Source organism: Cydia fagiglandana, chromosome 26, assembly GCF_963556715.1.
Source record: "Cydia fagiglandana chromosome 26, ilCydFagi1.1, whole genome shotgun sequence".
NCBI classification, from domain to species: Eukaryota; Metazoa; Arthropoda; class Insecta; order Lepidoptera; family Tortricidae; genus Cydia; species Cydia fagiglandana.
The window spans coordinates 9,391,836-9,410,767 of NC_085957.1; the positions used below are offsets into that span (position 1 = coordinate 9,391,836).

General features: G+C 37.7%; 2 protein-coding genes and 1 long non-coding RNA gene across 4 annotated transcripts in view; 2 read left to right on the top strand and 1 right to left on the bottom strand.

Annotated features, from left to right (window-relative positions):
* Positions 1-4,281: 4,281 nt before the first annotated feature.
* On the top strand, positions 4,282-7,809 carry LOC134677641 (uncharacterized). 2 transcript variants are annotated; one of them, XR_010100072.1, is made up of 3 exons: positions 4,282-4,358; positions 5,607-5,715; positions 7,720-7,809. It is a non-coding gene; the product is annotated as an uncharacterized LOC134677641 (long non-coding RNA). The 2 variants fall into 2 exon arrangements; XR_010100071.1 differs by lacking the exon at positions 7,720-7,809 and adding an exon at positions 7,313-7,373.
* Positions 7,810-8,632: 823 nt separating this feature from the next.
* On the top strand, positions 8,633-10,569 carry LOC134677650 (uncharacterized). The gene is made up of 4 exons (XM_063536110.1): positions 8,633-8,640; positions 9,366-9,576; positions 9,632-9,737; positions 10,409-10,569. The coding sequence occupies exons 1-4, from the start codon at positions 8,633-8,635 to the stop codon at positions 10,567-10,569; spliced, it is 486 nt and encodes a 161-aa protein (XP_063392180.1).
* Positions 10,570-12,208: 1,639 nt separating this feature from the next.
* The window catches only part of LOC134677474 (leishmanolysin-like peptidase), a 148,039-nt gene continuing 141,315 nt past the window's right edge, over positions 12,209-18,932 (bottom strand). Inside the window, exon 18 of the mRNA XM_063535956.1 lies at positions 12,209-17,908. Coding sequence (XP_063392026.1) covers positions 17,768-17,908 — 141 coding nt within the window. The 3' untranslated portion in view covers positions 12,209-17,767. The remainder of the gene's footprint in view (positions 17,909-18,932) is intronic.

An 18,932-nucleotide genomic window follows, 5' to 3' on the forward strand; every position in this document is an offset into this window, starting at 1 on the left:
TGTGAAAACTTTGTAGATTGGAAACTTTGTGGATTAGAAAAGGGTTAAAAAAAATAAGTGCCATATTTAGATCATAATATTTCAAACCAATCGGAACAGAATGTGATTATGCTGTGAATCTCTTTTTTGTTTGTGCCGTATTTGGGACACACAAATGTGCTTTTAAATTCGTAAATAATCTTATAACTTAAAGTTAACACAGAATTATACAAGTGTAAACAAAACAAAATCGTAATACAGGAGTTTCCTCAGCGCAAAACAAAATATATTACACAAATAATATACGTTGTATATTTATATTTTGTATAAGAAGGGACTATAACTGTCAGAAAGTCGTTTGGTTATTTTAATGTGGATGTCACATTCTGTCAAACCATATAATTCTACACATCTATCTAGGTAGGTCTCTTTGTTCCAAATAATTTACATTTCTACAAAACATTCTATTAGGGTACATTGGGGTAAATACGAAGGCGGGGTAATTCCGAAACTGGCAAATATCTACTAAACTAGAAACAGTTCATACTTTAGCAACACTTACGCCGCTGCAACGCTTACATGGCATCTCGCGTACTGTTGCTACAGTAGAAAGTGTTTCTAGTAGATATTTGCCAGTTCCGAAATTACCCCGCCTTCGCATTTACCCCACCCTATTCTTTTTTTTTGCTTTAAGTTTCATTCCATTCATGACTAATACAAGTAAAGAAATAGTGGTAACTCCATACATCGATATCGTCTTGGGTCGTCCCATTCGTTTTTCGTCAAATTCTTAAATTAGTCCTATTCTGCTTTCGTCACTCATTCTACATTGGAAGCCATCGACGATTGTGACGAATGTAGAATGAGCATAAAAGGATTAATTTAAGAACTTGACGAAAAACGAATGGGACGAGCCAAGACGATACCCGTACATCAGTTTTCCTACTAAAACGAGAATTTTTACCACTCCTTTACTTATCTCTACGATTCCATATTTTTTAACTCTAATAAGTAGATTTAAGTTTTATCTTTTTCAATAATTATAATAGTATGATGTTATTATTTTTAATTAAATCTTATGAATATTTTTCTCGACTTAAGTTACGTTCTTCATACGTTAATAACTTATTGAAGAGTTTTTTTTTTAGCATTTAAATCTGGCGAAGGTTTTGAAATTTCTTTTGTTTAATGATTAAAACAAATGTTATTTTATTCCTTTGCTTAAGGATTAACAAGAGATTATCATAATACAGTTTCAAAAGTTAAGTAAAGAAGTATTTTCACATTTTTTATATTTTCTTAGGTTAAGTGACTTTAAATGTAGAATAAGTTTAGTATACATGTGCCTTAACAATACCTACCAATTATTAATTATACCTAGATAAGTCTGTAGCGATTTTTATAGCCCAGGCTGTGCAAGTGTTATTTTAAACGGCAAACTTCTGTGAAATTATGACGTATAAATAACACTAACGCAGTCTGTGCTGTCACAATCGTTGCAGAGTTATCTTGGTCTAAATATAGCAATCCGTTTACTTATTTCAGGTAAAAATATTAGCTATATATTAGGACTTTTGTATGTAAAATATTTAATATTATGATCATAATATTTTACTTGAAATATGTCATTGGAGCTATATCTCACATTAATGGAGTTGGCGTGTGACAGACTGGTTTGTACAGTATCGGCATAAGTAACGGGGTGTTTAAAATGATCTAAACACATCGTTGTTGTTAAAGTGTGGTTAGTTCTTTTTGGACACCTACACCGTTTACCTATTTGTGCTGCTGTACGTTAACTTAATATTAAGGCTGTGTTAAAAATAAACAAATACAAAATGTAATTGTTATTGTTTTTTGAGTAATACAGTCGCCATCAGATATACCGGAGCGGCCAAGGTGTTCACAAATATCTGAACACGCCTCTATTGTCAAGGCGCTAGAGTGCGCGTTCAGATATTGTGAACACCTTGGCCGCTCCGATCTATCTGATGGCGACTGTACAAGTGTGTTCAAGTCATTAATTAATATAAGACGTTAAATTGGTGCCATTTTGGGTATAATGATTAGAATTATAACATAAACAATGAATAATAAGACGCATAGACTAATTTTTGTAGGCGCAAATTTGACAGCTGAAGTAGATGGCTCAAAACTTCGCCTACAACATTTTGCACTAATTTACGCGTTTTGGTATTCGTTTGTCTATGATTTAGAATTAAGTTATAATGTTTGCACAAGTGGTTATTGTATTGTTCAAATTTTAAACTTTAAATAAATATTTCATAAATACATTGCTATTTATTTCATTAAAATCCGTTCAGTAGTTTTTTTTTTAAAACCATAAACATACTTAAAAACATACTTAGAATAAAAAGTAACCTAAAATTAAAAGGCCAGTAGTTTTTGAGTTTATCGCGAACATAAATACAAACAGACACACGCGCCAAACGACTTTGTTTTATAAGGGTGGTCTAGCTGGACTAGTATCAGTGCCATGCGACATGTCGCGCGTTAGTGAAAGTGTAATAATTAAGACTGCTGGATTGTGTTTTCTAATAAATCAATTAATTTCGGCATACATATATATATATATATATATATATATATATATATCCAGGTCCCACTTAACCAGGTTTCACTATATATATATATATACAGTGAAACCTGGTTAAGTGGGACCTGGATAAGTGAGAAACCTCTATAGCTGGGACTCATGGTGCGGTCCCGACACTTTAGCACTGAATTACCTCTGTTACTGAGAAAAAACGAACCTCTATAACTGGGATTCGTTTTTGTGATTTTATAGTCACATTTACCTCTATAACTGAGACAGAGAGTCTATTTTACCTCTTTTACTGAGACTATATTTATAAGATTACATTTTCCTAATTGTTTTTTAGAATTTTATAGGGAATTGACTTCTGTATTTGAGATAACGTCAATCTATGGCCTCATTGGCCTCTCTAACTTGGACTACATTGAACAATTACCGTATTCTTACTAACTCTTAGTCTATCCACAAATTCCGCATTTGCCTAATTGTGTCTAAACAACTTTAAGTTTGATTTAGTTAATTTATGTAAGTAGTTAAACGAAACCTGAAATTTTGATAAGTACTTTCCTTTTTTGGTAAGTATTTTGAGTAGTACTTTCGTTTTTTAACACGAAAAAAAAATTCATTTATTAAATTTCTAATACGCAGTGAAGTCCGTATCAAATTTAATTTAATTTTGAAATATCTATCCTTTGGAGAATCATTCAAAATAAATTCAAAGAAATATTTAAACACACTTAAAAAATATTTAGGGTCAAGGATTATTTTACCTTATTTATTTATAAAGATAATTACTAAATACCTTATTAACCACCTCTATAACTGAAATATACTCTATTCTCACCTCTATTAATGGAACCCTCTGTAAATGAGACAGAAATTTATTTGTACCTGGCTAACTGGGAGCCTGTGTAAGTGGAAAACCTCTAAGTGAGAACAATTTGCTCGTCCCTTGAGATCCCACTTACCCAAGTTTCACTGTATATATATATATATATATATACTCGTATGTGGCCTCTTTTCCGTTTAGGTGATGAAGTCAAAATTAAGTATAAACTATATCACCATAAAGTAATATAAGTAACGTATAAGTAAGTCACATAGATCAAAAATTGGCGAATGCGTAGGACTTTGTTTATACCAAAGGGTTGAATGGTACAGTCAGCAGCAGAAGTTGCTAAGCGGGCCAGGTGTTCAAAATGATCTTGACACGGCTTTATGGTTAAGGGAATAAGAGCGTGTCAAGGGAATTGTGAACAGCTAGCCCGCTTAGCAACTTCTGTTGCTGACTGTACTTATTGTAGGGTGTCAATAAGGCGCCATTTCCATATACATACTTCGCTTCAATTTGAAATCAACCTTAATGACAACCGACAATATGGTACCTTTTGCTTGAAAACGACACAATTTTGAATAGAAGTACGTCTTGAGAAACGCGTTTCTATTTAATTTCAATGTTATTCGACATTTTGTTTCGTTTCCGGCAAAGTCTCACTTTGACGCTTGGCATTAGGACGCTTTGACAGGCTATTCGTATGAAGATACAAACAAATCTCGTCCTTATGGTAAGCGACAAATTGGGACCTTTTACTAGACTTCGACACATTCTCATTGCTATTGAATTATCATTTCATTTTAATCAGCAACAAAACTTAAAATATTACGATAGGCAATTTGCCTATTTAATGTACTATTTTATATGCATTTAAGAAATTTTCATTAGAAAACGATATACCTACCTACTTGTTTACTGCTTATATACATTAATTTATACGATTATTTGCTGAAAATATGAAATGCTGCGTGATATTAATCTTATTCGGTAAGAATGATTGAATACTTTATATCTTTAATTTTTTGTCTATGATGCCGATGGTCATGGATTCGAATCCCGTTAAGAGCATTTGTATGATGAGCACAGATATTTGTTGTATGAGTGTTTTCTATATTTATAAAATACTCTTTTTTTATATAAGTAGGTACAGTCAAGTGTAATAATTATTAATAATATGGGTGCACAAATCATCTCAAAAATATGTGCTATAGCTCTTATGTCAGAAAATTAGGAACTATGGGACATATTTTTGAGTATGTTGTCTAGGTATGTCTACACCCATATTTTTACACTCAGGTACAGTACATCTGTACATATGTTTACATATATACCTACTATATATATCGTTGTACGAGTACCCGGGGTCCCTTTGTTTCCCATAAAGTTTTAAGTCATAATGAATTGATTGTCATATTATCGTTAGTCATAAAACTGAAACCGTTAACTTTTCAGGATTTTCGTAAGGTTATTCTATAGATAGATTAGGTTAGGTTAGGTTTGTTTTATGGCAATCCTAAAAAGTTACGCGTTTCTGAGAAAAACCAATTATGACTAACGAATATTCGGACAAACAATACATTATGACTTAAAACTATTTGGGAAACAATAGAGACCCACGAGTACCCACAACACAAGCCTTCTTGAGCCTACTATGGGGATCAGTCACCTATAGTTCGTTTTTTTAGCATTAGAAAGAACTCCACAGAAGCAAGCGTGCAGTTTTTATCAGGCTCTTTAATTGTTAATAATTATTGAATTACTGCAGCATGGTCAATACATATAATTTACTTCAAATTATTACCGCTAAAAGTTCCGGATTTGAACCACAAGCTTACTTCTGCGAAGTTCTTTCTAATGCTAAAAAAACGGACTATAGCGGACGCCCTTACAGATAGATATATGTACCCCCTTATTCATAAACGTTTACTAAAGTTGACAAGCCGATAATAATCGTTTGTCCCTTTCCATCATACCAATACGTCGGAAAGGGACAAACGATTATTATCGGCTTGTCAACTTTAGTAAATGTCACGTAAATGTTTATGAATAAGGGGGATAGTGCATAGTTATTTTCCATCATATTTTCACGGAAACGAACGAAGTACGAATGTGTCTTGCTATTTCAGTCAGTCTCGGTACAAAACTGAGGTTGACTGAAGTAGCATGGACAAATACGAACGTTTCCGACAAAATACGATGGAAAACTGCACTACATCTGTAGTCCATTGTGTCCAGGTGTGGCAGCCCAGCTGAATGCCTCGGCCATACAGCCGGCCAACGTCTCTGAAGATGGGGATAGCATACGCGTCTCTAGGAGTGCAGAAGGCGGTGCTGAAGATGAGGGGTAGGTGTGCGCACGATAATCCTTTCCACATACGTACCGTTTTTGAACTACAAGAAAAAACCGGGCAAGTGCGAGTAGGACCCGCGCACGAAGGGTTCCGTACCATAATGAAAAAAAAAAACGGTCACCCATCCAAGTACTGACCCCTCCCGACGTTGCTTAACTTTGGTCAAAAATCACGTTTGTTGTATGGGAGCCCCATTTAAATCTTTATTTTATTCTGTTTTTAGTATTTGTTGTTATAGCGGCAACAGAAATACATCATCTGTGAAAATTTCAACTGTCTAGCTATCACGGTTCGTGAGATACAGCCTGGCGACAGACGGACGGACGGACGGACAGCGAAGTCTTAGTAATAGGGTCCCGTTTTACCCTTTGGGTACGGAACCCTAACAACAGAAAGAGAGCAAAATTTTGTCCACTACTCCTGGATGGTCCCGTCTGGATACCACTTAATATCTAAATATCTTTATTATTTATAGGAGTGTCGACACAGTCGACAGCAAGCTTGATACAGAGGAGTCAGAGATAGACTCGGCCATGAGTCGTCGTAGCGACGCTGGGTACGTTTATTAGAATAGAATAGAAATAGTTTATTCGTGGCATGAAAAATAGGTAACAGACAAAAGAGAAAAAAAAGAGTAACAAAAATAAATAAAAAAATAAACTTAACATTACAACACATATCATTACATAACAGAACATCAGAACAAGTAAATAGCCACGAAATGGTCCCGACTCAGCATGGTGTTAGCCTTGATGGGCCAACGCTGGTCTTCCGTCGGGGCCATGGACGAGTGAATCACGGAAACATGACATTTTAGATTTCGTTAAACCTTTGAAGTTAAAATTAAAATTGCAAGAAATGACGATAGTTTATCGATATGACTTTATCGACATGGCTACAGCAAGGTGGTGTTAAGCCCCCTCCACACTCGTGCGCGAATCGCGGCGCGAAGCCGCGAACGCAAGTGTGGCATCGATTTTCGCAGACAGCGAAATCGACTCCACACTCGCGTTCGCGGCTTCGCCCGCGATTCACGCACATAGTCTGGAGGGGGCTTTAAAGTTATAGTCACAGATTAAATAATGTACTAGGCACAGAAGGTTCACTCTCTAACAAAATTACGACAGATGTCACCGCAAGGTGGCACAAGCGCGAGCAGGCGTTCCTTCCGTAGCGGTGCGCGGCAACTATTACTGGCTTACTGCTCACCAAAGTTGATGTGGGCCGCATCAGGCGTGTCTCACTCCGCGATTTCGTCGCTTTGCTACAGGTAGCTAAAACTCCATCCGTTCGACCCCAATTTTGGGGTTTGCCATAAGCCGCGCGTGGCGCTGTCGCCACCTAGCGGCCATATCTGTGCTGATCGTGACAGACGCGATTTGTTAGAGAGTGAGTCTTCTGTACCTAGTACTATTATTTATTCTGTGGCCGCATGTACTTGTAGCGTCACATGGCAGTCGCTTTTGTGAAAACTAGTGCCTACGTCAATTCTGTGTATTACTTATCAAGCGGACCCATGAGCTGTGGTAAAATGCCGGGGCAACGCGAGGAAGAAGATTGATTATACCTAAATATCTTTATTATTTATAGGAGTGTCGACAGCAAGCGTGATACAGAGGAGTCAGAGATAGACTCGGCCATGAGTCGTCGTAGCAATGAGGGGTACGTTTACCACAGTCACAGAATAAATAGAGTTAGACCAAGAAAAGTCTGCAGCGATTTTGATAGCACGCAGTGCAAGTGTTATTTACACGTCATAATTTCATAGAAGTTAAAGGCGACGAAAGGGTATGTAGACGTCATTGGCCTTAATACACCTAATAATAAGGCTTAGTTTCCCCTCTGGGTTGGAAGGTCAGATGGCAGTCGCTTTCGTAAAAACTAGATAGTGCCTACGTCAATTCTCGGGATTAGTTGTCAAGCGGACCCCAGGCTCCCATGAGCTGTGACAACGCGAGGAAGAAGATTGATTAAATAAATATCTTTATTATTTATAGGAGTGTCGACAGCAAGCGTGATTCAGAGGAGTCAGAGATAGACTCGGCCATGAGTCGTCGTAGCAATGAGGGCGGGTATGTTTACCATAGTCAAAGAATAAATAAATAATTTGGTATAGTCTGCGCGGTGCGCGCGAATTCAAACCCTGCCGTACCAATGAGTTTTTCGGATCTTAGGGCCCCCCCACATCTGGCGTCTTTCGAACGTCGGCGTCTGTCGGCGTCGGTCCAGCGCTATGGAAAATGACGTCGCCGCGCAGTTGCGTCGACGCTGCGTCGACGTCGGCCATAGAATTGTAGACGCCGACGCTCGAAAGACGCCAGATGTGGGGGGGCCCTTATGTAAGAAATATCATTTGATATTTACGTCGCTTTGCATACATCGTGAGGAAACCGGACTAATCCCAATAAGGCCTAGGCCCTCTGGGTTGGAAGCCCAGATGGCAGTCGCTTTCGTAAAACTAGTGCCTACGTCAAATCATGGGATTAGTTGTCAAGCGGACCCCAGGCTCCCATTAGCCGTGGCAAAATGCCGGGATAACGCGAGGAAGAAGAGTCTGACGGCCAGCCTTAAGCCCCCTCCAGACTATGCGCGTGAATCGCGGGCGAAGCCGCGAACGCGAGTGTGGAGTCGATTTCGCAGGTCTGCGTTCTGGACTCCACACTCGCGTTCGCGGCTTCGCCCGCGATTCACGCGCATAGTCTGGAGGGGGCTTTAGGGCTTAGGGCCGATACAGATGGACTGCAACCCGACTGACATTTGTATGGGAACTGCATGCCAACTGCAACGTCGGTCGGTCGTCGTTTCCTATACAAATTGCAGTCGGGTTTAGGGTTACCAGATACAAATTTAGAATTTCCTGTCAAAATTCCTGATTTCAGAATATTTTTCCTGACATTCATATTTTTGACGATGACGAGGTGGGGGGAGGGGGGGAAGGTGTCTAGCCTAAATTAAAATCGGGATTAACAGTGTGAAAAAATCAAATTTGTAACATCCCATAATCTTTTCGATGGATGGATTTGTATTAAACATTCCTGTCATCTGGTAGCCCTATGGTCAGGTTGCAGTCCATCTGGGCCGGCCCTTTTAACCTCAGAAGGGCCTCGCAATGCCAAGTAACACCTCTGGAGTTGCAGGCGTCCTAGTCTACGGTCCTAGTGGTCCGTAGCTTGTTTGGGGCTATTCATAAATTACGTCATTTCAAATTATAGGGGGGGGGGGTCCGGACATCGGATGACGGTAGCACGAAGGAGGAGGAAATGGGGTCATTTGAAGCATGATTTTTGGATGATTATAGGGGGGTCGAAAATCGTCAAAAATCGAAGACGTAATTTATGGACAGCCCCTTTGCCACTTACGTCGTATAAAAAAGTCATCAGTTACTAACTTTTTTTTTCGTAACTAGTTAACCAAAGTTCCAATAAAAGTACATACATTATTTTCCATCGTATTTTTACAGAAACATACGAAAGTGTCTTGCTATTTCAGTCAGTCTCGGTACAAAGAGTACTAAGGTTGACTGAAGTAGCATGATAAATACGAACACGAACGTTTCCGAGAAAATACGATGGAAAACAATGATCACTACACTACACTGTGGGACTGACAAGTTTGAATTTATTACTGGGTTTTTATTTTTTAGTTCGTTAGTACTCGCATTAGGCCTGGACACCGGCGTCGTTGAGACCAAGAACAGCTTCGTGGAGTCCATCTCGAGGGCCTTCAGCGGCCTGACGCAGTCCCAACACTCGCGCTCCAATAAAGGTGAGACAGCGCTATATAGCGTCCCGCTCACACCAGCGTCGCTGAGACCAAGAACAGCTTCGTGGAGTCCATCTCGAAGGCCTTCAGCGGTCTGACGTAGTCCCAACACTCGCGCTCCAATACAGGTGAGACAGCGCTATATAGCGTCCCGCTCACACCGGCGTCGTTGAGACCAAGAACAGCTTCGTGGAGTCCATCTCGAAGGCCTTCAGCGGCCTGACGCAGTCCCGACACTCGCGCTCCAATACAGGTGAGACAGCGCTATATAGCGTCCCGCTCACACCGGCGTCGCTGAGTCCAAGAACAGCTTCGTGGAGTCCATCTCGAGGCCTTCTGCGGCCTGACGCAGTCCCAACACTCGCGCTCCAATACAGGTGAGACAGCGCTATATAGCGTCCCGCTCACACCGGAGCGGACTCAAAACGGCCTTCGGCGGCCTGGTGCATGCTCAACACGCGCGCTCCAAAAAATGTAGGCACAAAAGGTTATGGTCTAATAGAAAATTTGAATTTCGCGCCCTTTAGCATTAGAACGAACTTGGAAGAAGGTAAGCGAACTTGACATGTCTTTATGTCTAGTGGCGCCACCTACACAGAGCTTTGCCTAATATTCCCGATAGAAAAACGCTTTTTAAAAAACAGTGACTAATATTAATTATGAAAGCAGAAGAATATAAATGATCGTATTAGATTCATAATTGTTTCACATTTGCCGTAACTTATTTTTAAAATGTGTTTTTCAATTAAAAGACACATCAATATTGTTTACGTTATTTCTAATGCTACAAAAACGAACTATAAAATGACAAACTTGTTTGACCGGCTATATATAATTAAATACATTTATTTTATTCTGTAAATGAAATATGGAGTTTTAAGACCTGAAATAAATGATTATTTATTTATTTATTCATATGTCCAGATGACAAGAAGCTGAAGCCTCTGGCCCTGGAACTGCGGTCTGACGCAATTCTGCATGGTGTGGAGAATTTCCTCGCCTCGCCAAAGGTGAAGAAGTTTACCAACGACATGGCAAGGAAAGCCGCCGTCATGTACAGGGCTATTGAAAAGGTGTTTTCTTGAAAATTGATTGTCCTAATGTATAATAAAATGTGACGTCCCACGGTAAAGGTATCTTATGGCGGTTGGCGCTTCCGCTAGTATTAACGCCGCTCTAATATTATTGCGGCGCTATGCAATGTAAGCGCCAGCCGCTACAAGGTACCTTTTGCCGTGGAACGTGACAAATGTTTACTTACAACAGTTTCAACCTAAGCAAAGCATTTTCGATAATAGTATCTGTGAAAAATATCTGTGTGTGCTGGTAAAAAATTACTTGAAAAAATGTTTTATGCGTATCATTACTCTTAGGGATGTAACGATACATGATTTTGCCGATACGATACCGATACCGATTTTTGAAGTAAATAATCGGCGATACCGATACCGATACCGATATCAATGGCACAGTAGTTAGCTAATAGATATAACAAATAAGGAATTATATACTTATTATGCATAAAACATACATATGTATTAATAGACACTCGATTTTGTGAAGCGTGAAAACTGTAAAACTAATAAAGAAAAATGCCAAATCAAAATCAAAGAAAACATTTATTTAGGTAACCACTAGGGATGTAACGATACATGATTTTGCCGATACGATACCGATACCGATTTTTGAAGTAAATAATCGGCGATACCGATACCGATATCAATGGCACAGTAGTTAGCTAATAGATATAACAAATAAGGAATTATATACTTATTATGCATAAAACATACATATGTATTAATAGACACTCGATTTTGTGAAGCTTGTAAAACTAATAAAGAATAATGCCAAATCAAAATCAAAGAAAACATTTATTTAGGTAACCACCAAGCAATCAATGCAAAAGTAAATCCAAATCAGTAATTTAGTTCACTTTAGGTAGTTTTTACCCGACTACGGCAACGCAAAAGGAGGGTTATTTGTTACGAAAACAAAGTGTACTTAAATTATTAGCAGCGTCATTCATTTCGCGCGCTTTTCAAACTGTAATATCGGCTAAATTTAAATCGGCGATGCCGATATATCGGTCTGCCGATTATATCTGCCGATATATCGTATCGGTATCGGTATCGTTACATCCCTAATTATTGACAATCAATTGCCTATTATGCGACGAGGTAGGCACCGAGCTCTAAAACTGACTCATACGTGAGATTTTAGTAGAAAAGACAACTTGGTTTATGTGTTTTACTCAAAAAGGTTTCTAAATAAAGGTGTCACCGTCAAACTTTTTGTTATTTTAGTTTTAGACTATAATATGTGACGTTCCAGGGTAAAAGGTACCTTATGGCGGCTGGCGCTTACGTCGCCTAGTGCCGCAATAATATTGGAGCGGCGTTAATAATAGCGTAAGCGTCAACCGCAATAAGGTACCTTTACCCATGAGACGTCACATATGAATTCTATGAAACCATTTTTTTGGCTATAGCCATATTCTGTTAAACAATAGTTCTTTATTTGTTTTACAAGCGGGCAAAGTTATTGTTTAACCGCTCGTGCTAATATTGTTACCGGAGCAAGAGAAAGATTCCTAAATTGAACCACGAGCGTAGCGAGTACCAAAGATACAGTAAATACTTAAAGATACAGAGTATAGATATAGCAGTCACCTTAATAGGAGCCAATTACAGAGAGCCTGTAGGTAGGTAAAATAAAATCACCAAATAGTTTTATTCAAAATATTTTTTTATTAAATATCAGTACAGTTTCATCTGTTTTACATCTCTTTACACAAATACAAATTTCCACGATTTCTTACATAATAACGATATCTGTTAATATTTAATCCATATATAAAGAATATAAATCGTGACGATACTTTGAAAATAAATTGGCGCTTACGCTATTATTAACGCCGCTCCAATATTATTGCGGCGCTATGCGACGTAAGCGCCAGCCGCCATAAGGTACCTTTTGCCGTGGAACGTCACAAATGTATCTATGTACAGATTTAGTGCATAATTGTTTTTCATCATATTTCCTCAGAAACGTTCGTATTTGTCATGCTAGTTCAGTAAACCTCTATATTTGAACCAAGATTGACAAAAATAGCAAGGCACGTTCTGTTAAAAAAACCGGGCAAGTGCGAGTCGGACTCGCGCACGAAGGGTTCCGTACCATAATGTAAAAAAAGGCCAAAAAAAAACGGTCACCCATCCAAGTTCTGACCCCGCCCGACGTTGCTTAACTTCGGTCAAAAATCATGTTTGTTGTATGGGAGCCCCATTTAAATTTTTATTTCATTCTGTTTTTAGTATTTGTTGTTATAGCGGCAACAGAAATACATCATCTGTGAAAATTTCAACTGTCTAGCTATCACGGTTCCTGAGATACAGCCTGGTGACAGACGGACGGACGGACGGACAGCGAAGTCTTAGTAATAGGGTCCCGTTTTACCCTTTGGGTACGGAACCCTAAAAACGATGGATAATATAATAATTGAAGGGATGCTTACAAAAACAACATAACTGACTACACTGGTTGACACCTGAAACGATTAACAATGTTCTTAAAAAAGTGTCAAACGCTAGCAGTTATGTTGTTTTTGTAAACATCCCTTCAATTATGCACTACATCTCCGTATGGAGTGTATGGGACGCATACAGAATAACCGCGCTTCAACTTTGAAAAGCAGAGTAGCGAGATTTTTTCAAAGTAGAGACGTAATATGGAATTATCCTTAATAATAAAACTCAATAAATTGTAATTTTTCTTTGACTAATATGAAAAAAAAAAATTAAGCGTTCCCTAAAAATGTATTACAATATCTAGTTGTTTTTATTTTTTAAATACAGTCGGCATACGGTTAAGTGTGGTTGGTCTTCACATATGGGGACTGTACTTGGTCAAGCAAATCTTGTCAGTAGAAAGAGGCGCGAAATTCAAATTTTCTATGGGTCGCCGCCTTTTTCTACTGACAAAATTTGCTTGACCATGTATAGTTTACACAAGATTTTTCTATATTTTTAAGAAACGCTCAACAACTTTACGTAGAAAAACACATTGAAATATATTCGACCATACTTACGTATAAAATAACTTATGATAGGAATAACATACACGATTAAAGCAAACGAAGCACCATTAAAAAATAGAAGTATTTTTATATTTACAAAATAGTTATATTGATTGCACTAATTAAAAATAAATTAAAGTATGGCATTCAAGACAAATCTTAAGCATTGTCAGTATTTAAAAAAATGGCCCTGACACTTGTTCAACGTAGGTACAATTTTTTTTTAAATTATTGACGATATTTTGGCTTTGGGCATTTTCGCAAAAGAATATTACTAGGTTTCTAAAGTGGTCATTTTCCATCACTTTTTTTAGTTAGGTACACTTTTTTGTTAAATTTCATCCGAAAATGCCAATTTAAAGACAACACCCGACTTTTCGGAACTTCCCAAAAAGAAAAACAATAATTTTGATCAAGTGTATGTGTCGGCTTAAATGTACCGTTCTCCGAAAAAAGGACCTCTCAGTTCCTTTTCCGGAGAACTTATTTTAAGAGTTTTCTATCGCTAAAGTGTTTTATAACTAAAATACGTACATTTAACACAAAAGGGACTGGACGCAATTAAAAACAATAGAACATTTAAATCACAATAAAACAAATAATACACATACTTAGTCTTGTTTTAAGAAAAACAATATTCTTGAGCAAATTGATTATGAAAGCTACCCAATTACAGTTGCACTTTAATAGTTATTTAGGATACAAGTGCGAAAAATAGGAAATTCGCAACGAGTGGCGAATAATACGGCCGAAGGGAGTTTTTATCGTATTAAATCGACACGAAAACTAGCCTTTCATATCATATGAGCTGTAAAATTCTACAAATATTTTGAGATAACCATTTTTGATAAACGTTTTTCTAAATATTTTTTGTCGAATTTTTGACCTTTAGTCACAACCATATTAAGTATGTTAGGCGCATTCTTCCAGATTTTATTTAAGAGGTTTGACAGCTGAAGTATGTGGCGCTATATGGCATCATGTGTTGTGTTAACAAATTGCCAGAGTTCAACTTTTAACAAGCGCGTCATCTACCGGCAGACTTTTCAAATCGAGGGAGTTTTTCAAAACAATAAAAATCTAATACCTCTCTAATAGTTCGTCTTTTTAGCATTAGAATGAAGTTAAGCGATCTTGACATGTATTTTAATTGAAAAACGCTTTTTAAAAATCAATAACTAATACTTATGAAAGCAGAAGAATATAAATGATCGTATTAGATTCATAATTGTCACATATTTGCCGTGACTTATTTTTAAAGCGTTTTTCAATTAAAAGATACGTCAAGATTGTTTACCTTATTTCTAATGCTTAAAAAAACGAACTATAGAATGAATAACTCTTTAAATAAATAAAGACATTATTTTACCTTTACATTATTTACGAATGAGCGAATGCGAGATAAACATATTTGTAAAAATAATTAGTACATATAATATAATTGCAAAATAAAATAGGTAACTTTTGCAATGTATAGAATAATAATACAAAAATTAAAATACGGTATTTTACACTTAATATCTATTTGACCACAGACAGCTAAACTAACAAGTGCTCGTGGCTAGATGGCGCTAACACGAATTGTCAAACAACATCGTCAAAGACGTCAACTGACGCGCGCCGCTACAGCCCAATACCTACCTTCCTTCCTACCTACCTATACACCTACCTTCCTACCTACCTACCTACCTACCTTCCTACCTACCTACCTTCCTACCTACCTACCTACCTACCTTCGTGTATTCCGATATGGTTCACAATGACGTACCATGCACGATTAGTAGGTTTGAATTCACTAGATGCCGCTGCAATCATTTTGTCAGGGGTTAAAAATTTAGATTTTAGAATTATTGTTTAACTCTTCTCTGCAATACAGAATATTAATTAGTGAAAGTACTTTATACTACACAAATTTAACCTGTTCTTAACACCAAATCGCATAATCTAATTTGAAGTTAAAGGTGCACAGTCCATTTCCAACGACAGCAGCACGACCATTCATTTTACTATGGAAATTGACAATAACACCGACGCGTTCGTATAATTCGTTTTTTTTTAGCATTATAAAGAACTTGCAAGAAGGTAAGCCATCTTGACATGTCTTTTAACTGAAAAACGCTTTTTAAAAATTTGTAACTATTACTTATCAAAGCAGAAGAATATAAATGATCGTATTACATTCATAATTGTTACATATTTGCCGTAACTTATTTTTAAAATGAGTTTTTCTATTAAAAGACACATCAAGATTGTTTACCTTATTTCTAATGATAAAAAAACGAACTATAGTAGTAGTGCAGCTGCGATCAGAAATGGAATGATACCCTAAGTGACTCAATTATATATTTAACTACGATTTCTTGTATGATTTCACAATTCTTATTAGTTTACTTGTCTGTGGTGCGATTTATACAATAATTCATTTGGTCTGTACATACCTACTTAAATACTATCTTTATTTGGGGCATTATCTGTGAAAAGGGACCTTATTGTCTATGGCGCTTACGCCGCACAGCGTCGAACGGCATTGTATTTATATCGGCGCATAATTAATAATGGCGTAAGCGCCATTGACAATATTTAAGGTCCCTTTTCATATATAACGTCACATTTTCGTTCATTTTAAGCAGTTGGTTTTGCTTTAGTTACCAAACATAGGTAACAAAATGACCTGTCTAACCGACATAGGATAAGAAGTTTTCATTTTCACATTCGATAGGTTTTAAAAATAGTTTGAAAAATATTATAATTATAACAAAGCATCTGACTTTTTTTAACACACATGAAGATACGTGAAAGACTTAAGAGCCAACAGGAGTGGTCATTTCTCCATACAAACGTACTCGACTGTTTCCTCCGTGGGTTTTGATGCTAGAGCAATTATTTTTTCAACACAGATTAATATTGTGTAGGACCGTTTTGCTTTTTTTGATTTTTTTGTTTTTTAAGGCGCTAGAGCCCTTCAAAAATGGCCAAAATGGCCTCGTTGACTATGCCGCAATGAGAGGCGTAGTATTCAAAACTGATATCAATTAGCCAAAACAGCAAAACGGTCCGACACAGATAATTTCATAATCATTTAGATTTCCAAGTTTGGTTAGGATTGGTTAAGTTTTGGAGGAGGAAACAACCGAGTACGAAACCTCGATTTTTGAGATTTTTACGCAGGATTTTTCGCCTTGTCCTTATCGCACTAGTTTTCGTCAGCGAGACGGGTATATTTACCTAAAATATTTAAAACTCAGCTCCTGTTTCGTTTTAAAGTGACCGTGTGCATTGATCCATAAATTTGACATTGATAATTCACATTAAAGCAGGTGCTGCCCCCTACAGTGGCTAAGCCCCAGGCCCTGTAGCAAAGAGAATTTGAAATAGAGAGTTACTGTCATGGTAAAAATTATGTACCCACAGTACATTTACTGCCATCTTTCGACAGAAGATTAAAACTGTTAGAAAGCCATTTGATTTTGGTCATTCTTTCACTGATATGTGTTAACTTATTAAATATTAATATTAACGCCTTCTACTCGAGTAGGCTGAAATTTATGGCGCCATCGCTCGAAAAGATTGCACCATACCTTTGGCCTCTTGTCGAGTAGATGACGTTAATTTTTAACAAGTTAACACATATCAGTGAAAGTATAAGGATCCAAGTCAAATGGCGTTCTAACAGTTTTAATCTTATGTCAAAAGATGGCAGTAAATTTACAGTGGCTACATAATTTACTTTGACAATCCGCCTCTATACACTCTATTCTCTTTGTCTGTAGTAACTACTAGCCGCCCCTTTTTCAGCACCCATCATATAGCTGCCGCCTTGCTGCCGCTCTAGACCCGAGCCTACAGGGCCTTAGGGCAAATCCGCCACTGCCAACAGTTCACACGCTAGTGCGTTTCAGGTTCTGCCATCTAGTGGCGCAAGTTGAAAACTTAAGCTTGACATTGAAATGGGGTTGGCAACTGTCAAAGGTTTGCATAGATGGCGCCATCATAGCTTGCCCCTTTTTCTATGAGATTTGGCTTAAAGGGCTGGCATCCAGCGTATAAAAAAAAAATTCACACAATTCTAGGGATTGACAGGGCAAGCTATGATGGTGCCATCTGCTAAAAACTTCCACCGGCCAACCCCATTGCGCGCTAATAAACAGGGGGCTCTTGTACTGCCCTCTACAGTTCATACAATTGGCCAAAAATGGTAATTTAAGCGATTAAAAGACGCGGCACAAGATGGCCGCCGCAATCAATATGGCGGCCGGTAACAAAGATGGCGCCGAGCATCGTAATACGTCACTGGGATACAGGTTGGGCGGCATCGCCTCTTCGCCTCCTTTGCAGTATTCACCGCGGCTCTGAAATATCAAATTAAAAAAAAGTTCAAAATTCAAAGTAGGTATATATTTATTTCAGGATATCATTATATCAAAGATTTTTAGGAAAATTGTTGAGCATTACACTTTTCGGTCGCCGCGACATCTATCGTCGACTAGCAGTACTGATAAATTCCGCAACTTGACGCTAGATGTCGACTACAAAATAAAGCCAGATACACATTAGCGAGCCGTAACCGTGTACGCGGTTCGCAAACCTGCAACACAACATGCAACGGTTACGGCTCGCTAAGGGGTCATCCATTAATTACGTCACAACAATTTCTAGGTTTTTTTACCCCTCCCCCCTTGTCACACTTGGTCACATTTGGCAAACCCCTCCCTCCCTAGTGTGACGTCACATTTTTTCTACGAAATCGCCAAATCGAATTAAGTAAATACCTAAGTATTATTAATATTTTATCAAAATATTTTTGACGATATAAATATTAGTAATTTTTTAACCCAAAACCTCTTAGGAAAGAAAATTAAACGATTAAAAACTATTTTCGGTTTAAAAACTTGTTATTTAAATGTACAGCGAACTAAATAATTTAAATAAATTTTCGGTTACTGATAAAGTTAAAGTGACGTCATAAAGTTTGTGTCTCCCCCCTCCCCCATGTCGCAATATGTCACATTTTCTTGACCCCTCCCTCCCCCTAAACGTGTGACGTAATTAATGGATGATCCCTAATGAGTATCCGGCTTAACTCGCGTTTAGGTAAGCAAACTGATGTACGGAGTTGCCACTCTTTCCTTATTATTATTTCTCTATGGCAGGCAGCGGTCGGCAACCTTTTAGCAGCCAAGGGCCCCATCGTAGTTAAGGAAGTTGACGCGTATTTATTTAATTTAGTTGGGATTTATTATGTATTGTATCATTGTTCTGCATTTATTAATAATATTGTATTGTATTTTTTATTATTTAATACTACATATACATAATAGTGAGTGGGACTCGCCGCGGGCCGCAAGTGAGAGGCCGCATGCGGCCCTTGTTGTC